Source organism: Lissotriton vulgaris, chromosome 5 (genome assembly GCF_964263255.1).
Source record: "Lissotriton vulgaris chromosome 5, aLisVul1.2, whole genome shotgun sequence".
Taxonomy (NCBI): Eukaryota; Metazoa; Chordata; class Amphibia; order Caudata; family Salamandridae; genus Lissotriton; species Lissotriton vulgaris.
Genome location: NC_141693.1, coordinates 265,339,847 through 265,359,554, shown reverse-complemented (window position 1 = coordinate 265,359,554; position 19,708 = coordinate 265,339,847). Strand labels below are relative to the sequence as shown.

Below are 19,708 nucleotides of genomic sequence, written 5' to 3'. Positions count from 1 at the left end.
GGATTGCCTCTAGCTCCCTCTCAGATTCAAGACATGGATTGCCATTAGCGTCCTCTCAGGTTCAAGACCTGGATTGCCATTAGCTTCCTCTCAGGTTCAAGACCTGGATTGCCATTAGTTTCCTCTCAGGTTCAAGACCTGGATTGCCAGTCGCTTCCTCTCCAGTTCAAGGCATGGATTGCTATAAGCTTCCTCTCTGGATTAAGACGTGGATTGCCAGTAGCTTCCTCTCCAGTTCAAGACCTGGATTGCCATTAGCTTCCTCTCAGGTTCAAGACCTGGATTGCCAGTCGCTTCCTCTCCAGTTCAAGACCTGGATTGCCATTAGCTTCCTCTCAGGTTAAAGACATTGATTGCCATTAGCTTTCTCTCAGATTCAAGACATGGATTGCCATTAGCTTCCTCTCAGGTTCAAGACCTGGATTGCCAGTCGCTTCCTCTCCAGTTCAAGGCATGGATTACCATTAACTTCCTCTCTGGATTAGGACGTGGATTGCCAGTAGCTTCCTCTCAGGTTCAAGACATGGATTGCCATTAGCTTCCACTCAGATTCAAGACATGGATTGCCATTAGCTTTCTCTCAGATTCAAGACATGGATTGCCATTAACTTCCTCTCTGGATTAAGACGTGGATTGCCAGTAGCTTCCTCTCAGGTTCAAGACATGGATTGCCATTAACTTCCTCTCTGGATTAAGACGTGGATTGCCAGTAGCTTCCTCTCAGGTTCAAGACATGGATTGCCAGTAGCTTCCTCTCAGGTTAAAGACATGGATTGCCTTTAGCTTCCTCTCAGATTCAAGACGTGGATTGCCTTTAGCTTCCTCTCTGGTTCGGGATGGAAGACCTGGGGTTCATGTGGGCCTTCCTATGGACAGTAGACATTAGGCTTCTCCATTTTCCTTAGAATTGTGACTGGAGAATCTCGACTTCTCTGGCACTTGTTGGTCTCTCATTTGATTGAATATTCCTGAGATTTCGCTCCCATTCCTCTTGAAGGAACCCTCCAGCAGCCTCTGGATCCTACTTTTCCTGCAGGTTCCTACTGTGGGCGTTCACAGATTTTCAGGCAGAGATGTTATTTTCTTGGAACCATTCCCCTTCTTTTAAAGTCTAGATAATTAGTCAGTGGGTTCCACCCGATTTTAATTATTATTTGTGTAAGATTTAATGAGTTGTTTCTGCAGTCATGGTGCATTTTTTTCCTGATACTCCGTGTGACCGGTTTACTTATTCCGAGGCAGGGTTTTAATGTCATTCCAGGTCGTGTCCTCTGTCCAGTCAGCTTCTCTCTCAAGCTCATGCTCTCTCTCAGAAAAATCGTATGAGCTTCCCCCAAGATTTTCTGAACTTGCCTCTGTGCTCCTCGTGGCCTGGTTCTGGTCAGCCCCAGCTTCAGCAAGTGGTTCTCTCTTTCTGAGCTGACCCTTCCTTTCAATTCTCATCATTGTTTCTGTGCTGGGGTCTAGGCCCAGTCTTCTTGTGCTAGCTCCTGATTTATGTGTTTCTCTGTGAATGGTGGTGAAATGTCTCCTATCGGTACTTGGCGCTGAATGCTGGTCCTGCTTCAACCTACTCTACAGACTAAAGGTCTCCCACCAAATATCACTCCCTGTTGCACACTGTGAGTACTCTACAGCTCAAGGGTCTCCCACCAAATATCACTCCCTGTTGCACACTGTGAGTACTCTACAGCTCAAGGGTCTCCCACCACATATCACTCCCTGTTGCACACTGTGAGTACTCTACAGCTCAAGGGTCTCCCTCCACATGTCACACCCTGTTGCACACTGTGAGTACTCCACAGCTCAAGGGTCTCCCACCACATATCACTCCTTGTTGCACACTGTAAGTACTCTACAGCTCAAGGGTCTCCCACCACATATCACTCCCTGTTGCACACTGTGAGTACTCTACAGCTCAAGGGTCTCCCTCCACATGTGACACCCTGTTGCACACTGTGAGTACTCCACAGCTCAAGGGTCTTACACCCCATGTCACTCCCAGTTGCACACTGTGAGTACTCCACAGCTCAAGGGTCTCCCACCACATGTCACTCCCCGTTGCACACTGTGAGTACTCCACAGCTCAAGGGTCTCCCACCACATGTCACTCCCCGTTGCACACTGTGAGTACTCCACAGCTCAAGGGTCTCCCGCCACATGTCACTCCCTGTTGCACACTGTGAGTACTCCACAGCTCAAGGGTCTCCCACCACATTTCACTCCCTGTTGCACACTGTGAGTACTCTACAGCTCAAGGGTCTCCCACCACATATCTCTCCCTATTGCACACTGTGAGTACTCCACAGCTCAAGGGTCTCCCGCCACATGTCACTCCCTGTTGCACACTGTGAGTACTCTACAGCCCAAAGGTCTCCCACCATATATCACTCCCTGTTGCACACTGTGAGTATTCTACAGCTTAAGGGTCTCCCACCACATATCACTCCCTGTTGCACACTGTGAGTACTCTACAGCTCAAGGGTCTCCCACCACATGTCACTCCCTGTTTCACACTGTGAGTACTCTACAGCCCAAAGGTCTCCCACCATATATCACTCCCTGTTGCACACTGTGAGTACTCTACAGCTCAAGGGTCTCCCACCACATATCCCTGTTGCACACTGTGAGTACTCCACAGCTCAAGGGTCTCCCGCCACATGTCACTCCCTGTTGCACACTGTGAGTACTCTACAGCCCAAAGGTCTCCCACCATATATCACTCCCTGTTGCACACTGTGAGTATTCTACAGCTTAAGGGTCTCCCACCACATATCACTCCCTGTTGCACACTGTGAGTACTCTACAGCTCAAGGGTCTCCCACCACATGTCACTCCCTGTTTCACACTGTGAGTACTCTACAGCCCAAAGGTCTCCCACCATATATCACTCCCTGTTGCACACTGTGAGTACTCTACAGCTCAAGGGTCTCCCACCACATATCCCTGTTGCACACTGTGAGTACTCTACAGCTCAAGTGTCTCCCACCACACATCACTCTGCTCAACACCTGTAAGAACTCTCAAGGCCTCATTTAAAGAAGGGTGGCAATGTATACTCCTCTGAAAAATGAATGGTAACAATGTCCTCAGTTAACGTAATTTCCAATGGAGGATTCTAGGTCGAAGGAATTAACTTTGCAATGCAGCCAAGAATCTTCAGGTGGAAATAGCTTTGTAGATAATGATGTTGCCACTATTTTTCAGGGAACTATACGTTTCCACTATTCTCTTAATGAAGTCACTTGTGTCCTTTGGAGGCCTTATCAGAACCTGACCCATAACCAATAATCTCATCTTTTGTTTCTATTCAACCTTCGCATCTTCCTAGCCAAGAAGAGGGCCTAGAGGGAACTTTAAAGTTAGACGAGAAATAACCTGCATCCAGCAATGAAGGACAAGAGGAGTGATCAATTCTGGGAGGCAATGGGGAAGCTCTGAGCTACATGTATTTGTCCATTAAAGTTGAATGTTAACTTAAAATCCAATGGTTTGTGGATGAAATGGGGAAACCTCTTTAAAGGTTTCTCTGCTGAAAATGGTCTGGTGAGTTTATGTCTGCAATATTATCATTCAACCTCATTCATACAAGTTAATTTTATAGTATATTTTGTAAAAGGTGCTGAATTCTAGTGCACATTTAGTAAAGTAGTGGAGATTTCCAGGGACCAGGCTCAGTTGAGAAAGTGCAACATGTCTGCATTTGCTGACAGGTTGAAATGACAGCACTGGGATAGACTGGTGGAGCTGCTTTGTATAAAATGATATCCCTTGTGAAGTTTTTGTATGTCTTCCACAACATCCAATATTGGATCTCTGACACTGTGGATACAGTTCTTAGTACTCTGCTTTGAGCCGGTGATATGCTATGGAACTTGTTAGGTATGTTATGTATATTAGTATATTAGAGTGGCATATTATTGCTCAACTTGTAGAGACTGGGAATTATTACAGAAGTTTTCCCCCAAACTTATTGTAGTAACTTTTTGTTTTAGTACTTTGATTGCATACAGTTGTTTTCTATGTTATTTTTGGAACAAAGGTTTTTGATGATGTATCTGGTCTAATAGATCAACAATATTAACAAATGTCACTAGTATTTTATGTGTATTTTATTAAATATTTATGAGATTCTAGATATTGTCGTTGGAGCATAATTGGTCATTTCTTTGACATCAAAGTTATATCTGTTGTTCTTAGGTTGATAATTAAGCATCTACCTAGCAAAAATTAACAGCAAGTCCAGGGGAAAAACTTGGTTTGGCTGAACCCTACCCCTTTGCTTTTATAAAGGAGGATACTCTCTAAATTGTTGATGTGAATGAGAATCATACCTTTCAGTGTAGTGGAATAACTTGGTTTGGCTGAACCCTATCCCTGGGCCTTTATAAAAGGGGTTACTCCATAAATTGCTGATGTGATGGGAATGATACCTTCCGGTGGAGAAAGGATGGTCATGTGATCCCATCGAGGAACTTACTATTCAGAAATTTTGTCCACCTTCCACCAACTCAAGAAAATATTCTAATGGTTTCAAATTATTTATAGTTGTGAGGAAATAGGACTCGAGAGATTTAGCCAAAACATTCTTCTGGAGACTTTGATCCTCTACTTTAATTCTGGCCCATATAAAGGACGACGTGTGATGGATAATGGCACTATACGGTCTCTAATTTAGATACCTGAAGAGTTGATAAACAGGGTCACAGTGATCCTAATAGCATCAGAGGCACAGCGAGACATGACAATCTGTTTTGACTAAACTTTCATTAAAATCTGATTCTAAGCCTCCCTATTCAGGATTCTTTTGTTACACAACAATAGTTGGGTATTAAACGGACCATCCAGTGAATGGGGTCGCAATACATCTCAAAGCTCAAGCATACGTCATCAAACCAAAATTTTAGAATGCCAGTTATTGTTGATTATTATTGAGGTAGACCTAGGTAGAAAACTTTTTTTTATCTACACTGGAAGCCCCCTTTAAATCACAACCTGAGATCTCTGAACTTAGAATCCAGGGTCCTGAGATATCAGTTATTTTAGGTCTGCCTGAGGATAGTAACCAGACTTTGAAGCATGTGACAGCGATGTGAACAAGAACTTTCTACACTTTTAAATATCAAAGGTTTGACATTTGCTGTATGGATCGATGCATTAATTTGACTAAAAATGGCTCTTATCTCTATTGATCATGTTTACATTGTCATAGTTACAGTTTTTGTCGCTTAGTATTTTAAAGTCAGGCCTCAATCTTGTAAATTTAATTGATTTAAAATATTCTATAAATGTTTCAAAAGAAAGTTTCTTCCCTTAAGATAGGGGTGGCCCTTCTTCAGAGTCGGCAACCGCTTCCATGATTTGCACTCCTGAATTATTGTGGCAGTATGTCTTTAAGTTAGATGGAAAGCCGTTGGTCTGAAGCTGTTCACTACAGTTGTGTTCAGCCTTTCTCTGAAAAGTCCCAATAGTTCGTTTTAACCTCTGAGCTTGATCCCTTGCCTGGTTGTAGGGAAAGAGCCTGATTTGTGGCCCTATACTGTAGTTAGATCAGTCATTTTACTGTAGCCCATCCGGATGAGGTCTATCGCCACTCCAGGTAAAATAAATGTAATTACCCATAGTGCGAACATTCCCCACGAAGTGTGGTAAGACTGGGTTAACAACGAAATGGTAACCTTTGAAAGCCGAGGTACCCTGCCCTTCCCCGTGTGCCTGTAGACAAAGTGTCTTTAGGGCAAGAAGTGACCCTACAGTAAAAGAAAAAAAATCAAGCATAAGATTACAAGGTATGGCTTTATAAAGAGACCAGTGCCATTAACCCTGATCGTAGGAAGCCCTAGAACCAAGGCACCCTGACTACCAGAAAAATGCAACTTCACTGGAAGGTTAAACCCACCTTCACACAACGTTCTTTAAGTAAGGGTCTTTGCTCATCCAAAGCTACTAAGAGAGTCTTGGCTAACCAATGCAGTTCTTATATCCAATATTCTGGACCAGTAGACGGAACAGGAGAAATTCATGTTAAATACTGATAGATGCTCCGTAGAAGCAATTATATTTAGAAAAATGTTTTTAGAGTAACATTCTTCAAACATTATCTCCAACTCCAACATTTAGCAAAATTCAGGTTATCTTAGTTTATAATATGAATAATGAGGTAATTGGGACTCATTTGAGTTTGCTTTGTAAAGGACTGTGAGATGTTCTGATTTTGAAGACCCTCAGGCGATACAAAAATATTAGATTTCTTCAAGTCTTCCAACCACCTCACCCAAAGTGCAAGGTAACTTTATAACATATTAAATTTGGGAAATATGTCAATATTAGAGAAACATCTTATATAAGCAAGAATGTTTCCCTTACCCTACTGTAGCAAAGCTCATATCCCAAGTGAGGGCTTTGTTACCTTTGGCCAATGCCTGGATCCCTTTCGAGTGGTCAATGACTCTTGAAGCGAAAGTGCTCAAATTCTCAAGTAGTGCTTTTTAATCATGTGACAATGTCTGGATGCCCATAGAATACTTATTGTGTCCTATTAGTGAAGTGCTCTGTTAACCCATAGCAGTGCTTGGTTCATCTGTGACTAGGAGTGTTCTACCAGTCTCTATCAACACCCATTGCCCAAGGTGTGCGCTGTGGCTGTGGTTACCTGCATGCAGTGATAGTGGGTGCTCTTGCCGTTCAGGTGGCAGCTGTGGTAATAGACACTGCAGTCGTCCAAGGGGCTGAAGCGCATGAAGCCATGTTGCAGAGAGTTGTCACGCTTCTTGTGCATGTTGTAATGTCGAATCACATCCTGTTTACTGGTGAATCTCTGAAGAGACACAGAACGTAGAGTGTAAAATAGGAAAGAGGTGTGAACATGCTTGAATGAGATGGAGAACTACAAAGGGAAGGCAGAACACAAGAAGCAGGTGAATTAAACATGAGTATATTAGCAAGATTCTATAGTAGAAAATGAAAGAGAGGAGATACCTGGTTGGGGAGATGAGGAATGAGAGGAGAGAAAAAGAAGTGAGATTAAAAAAGGAGAGTGAGGAGAGATTGGTGTTAATTGACAGTAGAGAAGATTTTGAGGAGAAATACAAAAGGGAGATGAAAGACATGAGAAAAGGTAGAGCAATCTGAAAGAAAGTAAGAAGTAGATCAGAGTAGAGGGGAATGAATGTCACTACATTGTTGTTTTAATATAAAGGTCATGATAAGTATGAATAGGAAAGTATAGATTTACTGTTCTTAACTCCACATCTACTTACCTCAATGATAAGTTGGTATTTAATATCATGGATACAATGTTTTGGCAGGCTGATATCAAAACAACTATGAAATGATATTGCGGTATAGCACCTTAGATTTTAAAGTGATAGGAGAATTGGAGGTAAGAGGAGACAAGATAGTGTGAGGCAGAGCAGAAAATGAATCTGAGCAGCAGAGATGTGTGTAAACGGAGACAAGATGGCACTGCTTGCCTTGAAACAATTTCAGTGTTTTCTGTCCAAGAACGGAGCCCAGAGTTCAAGCCTGGTTCCTCAAGTGAGAATTTTCCATCAAGGAGCAGATGAACAAGTAAGAAACAAATCAGATTGGCAGGATTCTTGAACTGAAAGATCAGGATGGGTAGACTAACAAAGTATGACAGAGGACATCACACTTTGAATAGGAATGCCTGGAAGGCACTGACACGATCAAGAGAGGTTAGTATCCCCAGGCAGTTTCATGCTAGGCAAGCAGCCAAGGATACTGCCACGGACATCCCTATAGCGTCAGAGGGGCTGGAAAGGCCCCACATTGTCAGCTGAGATCTGCAGTCCCAGCTTCTACAACAGAAAAAAGGCCGCCCTGGCAGGGTCACCAGAAAAGGGCAGTCCCTGGTCAATGTCGGGAGATAGGGGAAGCTCTCATGAAAGCAGCAGACAGATTGGGACGTGTCTGTGTCAACAAACACAGACAAGCGCCTGTATGGTATGATCTCACTGGTGACACATACATGAGGTAGTGCTAGTTAATCACATTCCCAACTCTGGAACTGATAGACCTCAGTGCCTTTTACTGGCGACTTATTGGATATGGCGACTGCAGGTGACAAGATCACACACACGAAAAAAGCTAAATTGAATATATATATATATATATATATATATATATATATATATATATATATATATATATATATATATATATATATACATACATATATCTATCTCCACCCTAGGGCTCTGTTCCTTAGGAGTCCACCAGTTCTCCAAACTGAGAAGGCCTTCTCACCTGGAATATGAGGGTGAAAGAACTAAAAGTACAAGTGTAAATACGGTGAGTACTTTGTACTTACTCTTACAGCTAATGTCGCTTACCAAAGAATTAGGCTAAAATGTATCGATATTGCAAGGGATGAAAACAGATAAAAAATAACTAGACCAGGAACATCTTTTTTGTATTCTAAAAAGAGAGCCCAGTCGGAGTGTGTATCATCCCCAGGGCTAGCATACATCGCTCAGTGTTTTCAGCACCCATGGAGAATATCCAAGTTGCTATATTGTGTATGAAGTACAAAGGCATACAGTGCTCAAAATTAGCGGAATCCACGATTGCTTGTGCTACATTAGTGTGATCCTCGAGGGAGACCAGTAACTTTGAAGCATTCGAGGATAGATGAGAGCATCCAATGAGCAATACAAATCTTAAAGCCAGTTGGTGACTAAAGGTCAATCCAAGTAATACAAAGTTTTCATCCTGGCAAGATGAAATTTAACAGGCCTTCAAATATGACAGAGTTCTTGCTCTGTCAGAAGAAGGGTTCAGAACGAAAGAAAGTCTCCTGATTAATACAAATATACAATGTGGACAGCACCTAGGATGGAGGAAAAGTTAATTTTCTGTAACAATAGATCGTCAGCGAGAGTAATCTCTCAGATCCAGTACATTAGAATAACCCTGGCCAAAAGAGAGAGGCTGTAAACATCTATTTTCAATTTGTTTTTCCTCTTTCTCTTTCAGTAAAAAAACGGAAACGGAGAACCCTCAGACAAGGGAGTCTGACTCTTTTCTGTTTCTTCATCTATTTGGCTTCTGTCTTTAAGAGCCTAAGCTACAATTCTACTTACACTAAGAATGTGAAGGTGGGTAGATCGATTATGATTCCAGAGATAATAGATCTGCTGGTTAATTATTGCTAGCGTAAAGTAATATGTTCTTCTTCTTCAAAGGATCCTTCCTAGACCCATAAACATAGGATAGAAGATGTTTCATTGTAGTGAACAGGGAGTGCATAGTTATTGGCTCTTGCAACCAAAGCACATTTTCTCCTGAAAACCAGAACCACTTATGGTCTGTCTTGGAATACTAAGCTGTAAAAACACGGACATTCTTCATTTCAAAGCCTTGCTTATATCTATTAGAGAAATTATGTTTTGAAAAAGGCAGCTATGGTAGCCCCCCATCCTGCTGGATGAGCGCTCGAACTTAGGGGAGCTCCGTTTGTTTTTAGTAGGGCAAATTATTGCACTCCTGTCCATCTAAATACATAACACTTGAATTCCTGCCAGAACTCGAGTAGGCAGTTAAATGGGTGATGTGTTCGCCTCTTACTATCCATTTCAGAAATACTAGAATGGAGCAGAAGCAAACAGTCAAGATGGTGTTTAGCTTTGGTCCTCCCCTGAGAATACTGGATTGCTTTCATCCCATATAATGTGTGAAAGGGTTATTCTGCTACTTTGGAGAATTTTCAAAAGAAAATCATTTGCTTAAGAAAGGGTTCAGTTTCATAGCCAATGGCAAAACCGTATACTATTTTATTGTGGCCATTAACACCATGCGCGCTAGCGGAATTCCGCTCGCACGCTGGGTTTTGCGGAAACGCACTTTACGTGACGAGCTGGGCTCGTCATCAGCGTGCGAGGAGGCTACGCCATGACGAGCCCAGCTCGTCATCAGCGTTGAAGGGGTTAATAGGATCTCACAAACACCGTTTGGAGTAGCAATGAAGGATGAATATGGTTGGATTCCTGGCTCTAGTGGTAGAAGAGATGCAGATGTGTCCATCTTCTTATGAGTTCAATCTGAACATACAAGGCTATTTATTGTGAATACGTTTGAGTATGGAAGCGAGAGCTGATGTGTTGGAAGGTCAAACCCATCTCTGGTGAAGGGAAGTCCATATCCAGTTATGGGTCTATAATGTCCAGATGAAGGATATTTGCAGTGATGTATTAGGTTTAACTTGCACCCACTGACATAGAGATCCAGGTTGAAAAAAAAGGTGTCCAACCTCTGGTAGAAATAAATTGCAGGGCCCATGACGGAGTTAGGCTTGGAAGGCACACCAGGGAAAGCCCCGTAGTGTTAACTCAAGGGATATCCTATAGGGGCACTAATGGTTTAAGGCCATGGCACTTAAGGGAGGATTCCAAGTGTGTTATGAATAGAAGGTACTTCAGAGCAAATTCTGGTCATGCTTGGCTTTCATGACGCTACTGTTAAGCAAGGGCTGCAACTAAGTGGTATCACCAGAAGATTGGTTCCCTTCTGCTCAGCCTCTCCCCCATTTGTTGGGCAGAACAGTTCAGGAATAATGGATCACTGATCAAGAGAACTATGAAACCACATACTCACCTAAAGCCTATAAGGCTTACACTTTGATGCACAGGACTCCTAAAATACCCACTGAAGGCAAATCTGAAGATGGAAGGCCATGAAGAATTCATTATTCAGCAACCAACACCAGTCAAAAGCACACAATCGGGTCAGTGCTTCTTAGCACAATGCACGAACAGTGCAGGACAACTTCAGAGATTTCAGAACAAGAAATAGTACTATCACTTGAAATCAGTCATAAGAGACCAAGGTTGAGGCAGCAGGAGAGCAAAGAAACCGTTTGTCTACACAGTGTTGAGGTGAAGAAATGTTGTTACAGAGAAACTGTACAAAAGGCATCCTATCCCCAACCATGGGATACAAAAAGATTGAGTTGTAGAAAGGTGGTGGGCAGAGCTTGTGAGCTGGGATACTCCGGAGTATATTATTATAAATGCTTCATTTATTTTTTCTCAAAGTTTTATGTTAAAGAGAAGCTCTTGTATGCTTGGCTTCAGCCAGGAAATTCCATGAGTCACAAAGAAAGGCACCTAGATGTGTCTGGGGGACTTGACTGTTGAGTATGTAGCACATTTAAGTGCAGGAAGTAGAGTTACCAATCGCCTAATCTCCCCACAAAGAATCTCTTTTGCATACACATTCACGCACACAGTTACCTACTTATTCATTTCTAATACCATTACACATAATGACGCATGTCAGCACTAACATGCATGGCTATACTCACCTGATAGTTACACTCTGGGTCCAGACAGTGGTAGTGTTCCCGGTACTGATATGCACAGTGAATGTGCCCACAGTGTTGGCTGCCGGAAAACCTGGGGCAAAAAGAAAAGGCTTGTAAAACAGATCTCACAGTCATGCAGAGAGTTATGGGGTACACTGGGAGCTTAGGCGGACAAGACTGTGCCTGAATCTTGCAGTGGAAAGGGACAGGGGAAGATTGAGGAGAGTCAGCTGGAACCAGGAACACAGAGGACGAAATGCAACCATCAGGCTCCTAAGAAGGATGAACTGATGATAGGCTGCTCAGAAGGAAAAACATCAAGAGGCCATCTGGATGTCGTTACATGAGTCACGTCGACCTGAATTTAAAAGATACAATAGGCACATGCCAAACCATCCCTCCACCTGCCGCCCCTCCCCTTGCACACACAAAGCCCCAGGCCCCTTTAATGGAGAGAGAGGTTGTCTTTTAGCAGAATAGGGGACATGGAGCAGTGGTGTCAAGAGGATGTTGATATTTCTTTACTGGGTCACAAGATTCTCACTAGAGATTCTGTTGGTTCATGAGTGCCACATTGTTACTGGTTATTTTCCTTGTATTCATTTTAGGAGGTGCCATGCTCCTAGGCACATTGCTTTTATTCATTTTACGATTTGGCTATTTTCACATGCTTATTTTAATCCACTATTTCTCTACAAAGTAGTGCTAGCAGCGAATGAGTTCCTTGCCTAGTAAAGGAGATGCCTGACTCAAGACTGTTTTTTCTGATTCTACTCCCTGTATTTTTCACGCTCCTGCCATTGGATATGCCTATGTCCAGCATCATGGGCTACATCACAGACCTGCCTATGTCCTTTTTAGGTCCAGTTTACAGGGTCACAGGAGATACTATTAACTCTATTGATTTTCTGAGTTGCCTATTTCCACACGTTTATTTAAATTGTTCCCAAGTACTAGAGGCATAGAAGCTCATCGCCTAGTACTGGAATATTTGGGCTCCAGACTTTTTTCTATGTCCCTCCTTCTCTTCTGTGCTCCGACACTTGGACCTGTCCCCTTTTACCATCATGGGCTGCATCCAGGCCATGCCTGCGGATCACTGTAGGGGATGTGGCAAAGCAATCCTGTCTCCACCTGTCCATGTCAGAACAGGACGAACTGACACAAGCCCTGGCCGATGATCTCCTAATACTCTGCAGTATTCCTTAGAATAACTCCACTCACTACGTCCCAAAAGTAAGTGGCCCACTCACTCGTTTACCTGCCTTTTGGGGCCATTAACTTATCCTCTAAGCCATTTAGTGACCTTACTGTCCTCCTAGAAAAAGTGTAATCTTCCCAATTAGCCAGGACCAAGTTTAGGTTATTGTGTCAATGTTGGATCTCTAAGAAAACATAGCTCCGACACCTGGGATTTTCTTTCTTCTCACAAACCAGATGCCTTTATTTTTAAATGCAAACCGGTTACACAGTTCCTCTGCATCTGATGTGGCAGTTTTCATCCCGCCTGAATATTCAGTCATTAGACAAGACCATCCCAACTGCTGCGGTGGCGGTGTTGCCATTATTTTAAAAACTGATCTGAGCTATGTTAACTGACTTATCTAACAATGAAGGCTTCACCTTTTCCTTAAAACTCACACCTACCCTTTTGTATACAGGAGCACTTATTTGTTGTCCTCCTAGATCTAAAAATAATTATTTCCAAACTGGTTTAATCAATTCGATCTCTCCCATGTAATAACTTATGCAAATGTAAATGTTCTAGGAGATATTAAATACCATGTAGATGACCCCTCGTGTCCTGAATCTTCTGCCCTTGAAGATCCTCTAGCTCCTATTCAGCAACTTAAGCTACCCACTGTCATGTTGTGGCATCCAGGTAAATACTCGTATACTTGATGGTTGTAGGGGTGGTTTTCTCTTCATTTTGTCGTATTCAGTGGCGCACATAATGTTACACGTGGCCCCACTGTCTAGCACAAATTCCGTTTGGTGTGGTCCTACGTCGATGGTCACCCAGTCCGTCTTCTTTATTGATTTCCTATCCACTAATCTGATGTGCTCTTCCTCATGCCCTTCGTCCGTGGACATGAGGTATAGGCGTTCCACTTTCTCTGTTGTTTCTTCTTCTTCCTCTCCCGACTCCAGCGACAAGCTCCTGGTGGTCGCTTCCATGTGTCGTACATGTCTGTTTGTTGTTGTTCTTGGTCTCCCTGGCCTTCCCCGTTCATTCTTGAATTGCATTCCTTGGCACATGGTGGCGAAATGGTTGCTGTTGTTACATTTTCTGCATGTTTGACCGAATGCTGGGCAGGTTCCTAGATGTGGAAACTCCAACCTGCATCTGTAAAACTGGGACCCTTGTTTCCTTGTCGCCTGTTCTTTTGACCCTTTCTTCCAATTTCCAGTTCTGCTCGTGTCTGTCATTCTGTGGACTTGCTCCTTTCTTCGGTCCATCTGTCTTGCGTGCACCATCGCCCTTGCTACCGCTCTCGCTAGATCTAGAATTTTTTCAAGAGTGATCGGTTCTTTTAGTATTCTCGTGCGAAAGTCTGTGTCACGACAGCCTTCTATCAGTCTTAGGCGGATGGCCTGCTCATTGTCATAGTTTTCAAATTCGCAATGAGCTACTAATTTTCTCAGCCTTGTTGCAAAATCGTCCATTGACTCCTCTGGCTGTTGAAATGCTATGTTGAAGCTGTACCTTTCAAAGTCGACGTTTCTTTGAGGGTCGAACTTATTTGTTAGACATTTTATTAGTCCTTCGTATGTTTCGTTTCGCTCTTTGGGAGTGTTATCAGAAGGTCATCCACTTCATCCCCCACCAAATTTAGGAATAGTCCTAGTTTCTTTCCGTCTACTACATCTGTCGCCTCCATGTATCGCTCAAACTTCACAATCCACTTCTCCCATCTTATTCCCACTTGTGGCTCTGATACACTGAAAGGCATTGGTCTGCGATACTATGCGCTTTGTTTTGTTTCTGGCATCTTTGTCCTCTTTTATATTGTTCTCTCGTTATTTCTTTTAATTTTCTGACTCAATTCTGACTTTATTATGCGTTGTTCTTTGTTCTTGGGATCCTTCTGTGTCCTTTTCCTTTTCTCTTGTCTATTTTCTCTTTATTCCTTTCCTTTTTCGTCTTTTGCCTGCCCCTAAAATGGCTGCCCTTTATTTTTCACTTTTTTTTGTCTTCTTGTCCCATCCAAAATGGCTGCCCTTATTCCCGCGAGATTTCGCGATCGAAATCTCTCGTTGCCTGTCCTCAAGATGGCCGCCGCGTTGCTTCTTTGCCCTGATTGGCTTTCCCCGCCTGACTTTGTGATGGCCGCCGAGATGTGCTCCTCTCGCGAGACCTCGCGCTTTGATTTCGAGCGCGAGGACCTCGCGCTTCTAATTTCGGGCACTAGCGCTGTATATTGAACGCCTCTCACCGCGTTCGGCAGTATCTCCGTTGGATGCTTTCGGGGTGGGCTCCCGTGTAGCTCCTTGCGTCTTCCTTTCGCCGCTGACTTTGTTCACGTCGGATGCCTTGCACACGTGACATTCGTTGCTTCCTTCGTCGCCAGATGTCGTGTTGTGGAAGATTCGGTCAGCATAGGAAACACAGGACACCAGGTGAGGGTGATTACTTTCTTTATTGCTATGGTGGGAGCTTGTCGCAGCACGTCTGTCCTCTTCGTTGTCGTCCGTCCTCTGTCTACTTCCTGTCTCCTACCGGATGTGGTGTCCAGTGACCTGGTCACTGCCCTGTGACCCACAGGGTCCTAGTGCCCTACGTCAGCGGTCACTACACCTACTATGAGCCAAATGTATCAATGGGTTTTACCCATTCTGTGTCTATGGGAAAATGTGTTCGTACATATGGCCCTATGCCTTCCTATCAAGTAGGCCATGTTTTTGACCCCATGTTTCACATTTATCTGGCCTCAGGACAGACTCTCCTCTCCCGCTCATTTGTTCAGGTCATTGTACTGCGCAATTCATTAACCAGGAGGACATAACTGATACCACCCTTGGGATCAGGCCCACAATGCTACAGGATCAAGGGAAACTCGCCTCTATCCGTCTCTGTTAGGCTCTCACCAGTCAACCCCTGACACCCTCTAATAACATCTCTAATGCCAGCACTAGTTCCTCCCAGTGGATTAGCACTGCACTTGATGCCATCATCCCATTATAAAAATGGCCTAATCGTATGTCTCAGCACAGAGCCCCCTGGTTCAATGACTATAGTATATCCCACTGGGAAAACTTTTGTTTTACTTTTCAAGTATATTGGCGCTCCATTTCCCTTTGGGTAACTAAGAGCCCCTCTCTTTTCTTCTTACCTATCAATGACTATTCTTCGATCTTCAAAAAATAAATGCAGAGCATTCGAACGATCATGGAGAGCCCTCTGACTCAACCACTAAATCCCAATACATTAATCTATTGCATCAACTATTGTGCACAGGTGACCAGCGGTTGCTGGTGCAGGTAAGAGCGCTGGGGCTAGGTTGGGGGGGGGGATTCGACAGACGACCACAAGGGAAAATTAAATAAATTAATTTTCCTTTGTCGTCATCTGTCGAAATCCACCGCCCCACCACTCTTACCTGCACGGGCCGCGGCTGCAACTGACCCTTCTTATGACTCCTCACAGGACATTTTCTTCATTGTGAATTTTTTACTTAATCCTGCTGCTGCTATATCCAGTATTACTACATCTCGTCGTATGTGCAATGACCTAGCCAATTTCCACCCCCCCAAAAAATCCAATCTATATACTCCACCTCCCGTCTTCGAAGATCAGTCAGTTCCTCTACACAACTTTAACAGTGAGCCCTTTTCTACTACCAGCTTCTCTTCTCCCTGTAGTAATAACCCCTTATTAATATAGAAACATTACACTCACTGCCCAACACCCCCAAATAAGGGTCCTCCTTGATCCTGTTCTCCTCATGCCCTTGCTTTAGGACCATCTGTTATATATGCATCAATGACAGATCTTATTAAGTCATCAATCAAGTCTTCCACTAGTTCCCCAACTGAAATCATGCGGTAGTGGTCACTCTCCTGAGTGGGGCCTTCTGTTTTAGTTTATCACCAGCCCCTTTTGCTCCTACCACTACTGGCCAAGATTACGGAAAAACGTGTTAATATTCAACTGTCCTATGAATAATCTCCTGGGTCCATCACAATAAGGTTTTCAACTGACGCATAACACCGAAAAAGCCATCTCAGCGGTCCCAGAACATCTTCATGCCTCCCTTGGTCTTCTCTAATACTTTTGGATTTCTCTGTGGCATCTGATACGGTGCCTCACACTAGTGTACAGAACAGTCACTACGAATTAGGCATCTGTAAATCAGCTTTGAAATGGTTTATTTACTTACTGACAGATTCTGCAGTGTCACTATGAAACCCTTCTCCTCCATTCCTCACTCCCCTACCTTGTGGAGTGCCTCGGAGTCCTCCCTGAGTTATGCACTAGTTAATGTCAACCTCTGCCTGCAATCATACATTCCTTCAACTTTATTGTATTTCCTAGGCTGACACTCATCTCATTGTATCAAGATCTGATGACACTGCTTCCAGTTCCAGCCAATTCCAAAAATGCTTGTCTGCAATCGCTAAGTGGATGAGTTTTAATGTGTTAAACCTTAACAGAGACAAGACCAAGCTACTACTGATTGTTAATCAACCATTAATATGGTTAGCGAGTTGATGACCAACCTTAAATTTGCAGTCAAAAACCTAGATTTTGGCAGATGTCAAACTATCATACAAATTATAAAAATAAGAAACTTGTATCCTGCGGCTGCAGGTTACAAGGTTCTCTCAAGAAAATGATTTTCTTCTGTAACCACACGCAAATCTGTGGTCCAGTCCCTCATCACCTCCCCGATGGCCTACCGAAATATCCTCTACCTTAGTCCATAGCAAAACATTTGACATCTGCTGCAAGTTGTGCAGAATGCAACCGTTCATCTTCTGTACATTTCTTGCCTTCACCCACTCTTCACCCATCTAAACAATTTGCATTGGTTTTCTAGGGCCATGTTCAAGGCTCTCTACTTTGCGAGTTGTGCCCTAACTAATAAGGGAGTCCTTTACATCTCACACCTACTACTCCACCCACACCTTGTGCTTCAAGGATCAATTTCTTTTATGCAGTAATATATAGCTATGGTGTAGTCTAACTGGAGAGTGTCCTTCATTGGGACCAATGTTTACATACGCTCCCCATCGTATGAGGGGTGCACTGATAGTAAGAGTTACATGAGGTATGAGACCGATCTGCAATATACATGAGCAGCTATAGATCACTGCAGACTCTTGTGAATCCTCAGTCACAGCTACCATATCCTCTAGGCTCAATCCTCTGGCCTTTGACTGTTGAGCCGATCCTGTAATAGTCTTGTGTACAGTCATGTAAGTGTCAACAGGGATATACAGGATGCCGTCATTTCCAACGAATGCATCACTGCACCACATCACAGACTCAAGGGTGACAACGTTATTCTGAAAAGGCAGAATTTCCTCGAAGTACTGAAAGGCTAGTACATTTACTCTAGATACAGCCACATGTAAAAACATTTTTTGTGAGTGGGTTCTGGGCTGGACTATTTTATGTTCCTTGTAAACTCTTAGACACTTAGCATGTAAATATGCACGTAAATGAGACAAACTCCCCACCTTCACTTTGTCTTAATTCCCCACCCATTATAGTTGGGTAACTTGTTCCATAGCTAGGTGTACACCAAATACACATACACACGTAAATATATGTACAATAGTTGCAATGTTCTGTTAGCATCTTTCTGACATTCCCATCACATGTATTGCTGCTTTTGAAGGTCTGCCACCTCTACCGAAAGGCATTTGATGAAAACCTTGAACTTGATTCCGGCTTTATAATAATGAAGGTGTGACAAATCAGAAATGATAGCCGCCTACCAGAACACATGGATAGCTTTTGTATTTCTGATGCATTGGGATCTGAAAAGCATCTCTTGGGTCTGTGGCTGCTTGGAAACCTGTCCCCCCTAAAATGGTGCCATGTCATGTGGTGCTAGGGCATTTTTTGGAGCAGTGTCAGTATCGGTTCTGTGGTGTGAAACAGGCCGCAGTCTGCCCTCCTTTTCCTTAGTGTTAAGAAAGTATACAATAGGTCTTTTTGTCTTGTTACAGTTTGTGACACCTTCTTGATATCTGGAGCAGCAACATAAAGTATTCCAAATAAAAGGTATAAATCGCCCTGGTTTGTCACCGATCTTCATGGACTGTGATTCCTCCACCTTGAAATCAATTATATGTAGAAAACTTGAGCACTGGGCTTCTACACTCAGTTTTTAAAGTTTATGGAGTGTCACATCTGCTGCAGACTTAAGCCTCCAGACAAGAGTACTGTGTTTTATGGGTAGGGATGAGGGGTGTAAGTTGATGTCCTCAGGCTGGCTGGCTGTTTCCACACAGGCAAACTGCTCCAGAATAGGAGCTGTTTGAGGAAGGTGTCCACTGACCTTCTGAAAGCTGCTTGAATCCTATGGTGGCCGACCGCCATGAGAAGTGAGGTTTGTGGAGACGGTGGCCTATTTGAGGGAGTATGCCCTCAACGAAAACTGCTTTTCTTGCCACAGGGCCACTGACTTCGGCGTCTCTGTGCCCTTTTAATTCTATCAAGTGCTTCATCCACTCCCTGGCCAAATAACTGTTCGCCGTCGCACAGCAGATTAATGGCCTGCAGAACCCACGAGTGTCTTCGTAACACAAGGCCTGTAATTAGCTGCTGGCTTGCTGCGTCAGCTGTGTCCAACGAGGCCTTAATGCGTGTATTAACAGTCGCTTTACTTTCTGGTACAATTAGGTTAGCTTTTTTTTGTGAAGCAAGTTTCAGGAACTCGTCCATGTCATCGCAGTGCTGCTAGCCATATCTTCACAATGAAACCGCTTTCATTAGGTCTGTACCAGGTAACTTCAAATACCACCTTCGCCAAAACTGCGCCAAGCTCCTTGCTCACCAGGGAGGTCTTGATGTCGGTCCTGAATTAACAGATTTCTGACTGCTGTGGCCAATACTAGATCTGGTTCAATAGGTCCTGTAAAGTATACTGGGAGCTCAGATGCTGGACTGTTCACGCTTTCCTCCATCGATAGCTATGGTCTCAGCTTGGCTGATGAAGATGTAGCTGCTTGATATTAGCACTTTGTTCAGCATTGGTAAAACAAATGTTTTCCTTTATAAAAGAGTCCGTGTTTCTACGAGAATATAGAGATGGGGGGCTCCCATTCTTCCTCCATCATAACACCAACTAGCAGTGAAGCTTTCTGGTTTAGAGGGGTAATATGTAGTCCGTGTATCAGGAGGGAATTATGTAACCAGATAAGAATTTGTTT

The 19,708-nt window shown here is 43.5% G+C and overlaps 1 protein-coding gene across 12 annotated transcripts in view; it reads right to left on the bottom strand.

Annotated features, from left to right (window-relative positions):
• CASZ1 (castor zinc finger 1) overlaps positions 1-19,708 on the bottom strand; it is a 197,562-nt gene that overhangs the window by 54,279 nt on the left and 123,575 nt on the right. For all 12 annotated transcript variants that reach the window (XM_086921333.1, XM_086921334.1, XM_086921335.1 and 9 more), the window contains 2 exons: positions 11,324-11,414; positions 6,653-6,817 (listed from right to left, as the gene is read on the bottom strand). In XM_086921333.1, coding sequence (XP_086777459.1) covers positions 6,653-6,817; positions 11,324-11,414 — 256 coding nt within the window. The remainder of the gene's footprint in view (positions 1-6,652; positions 6,818-11,323; positions 11,415-19,708) is intronic.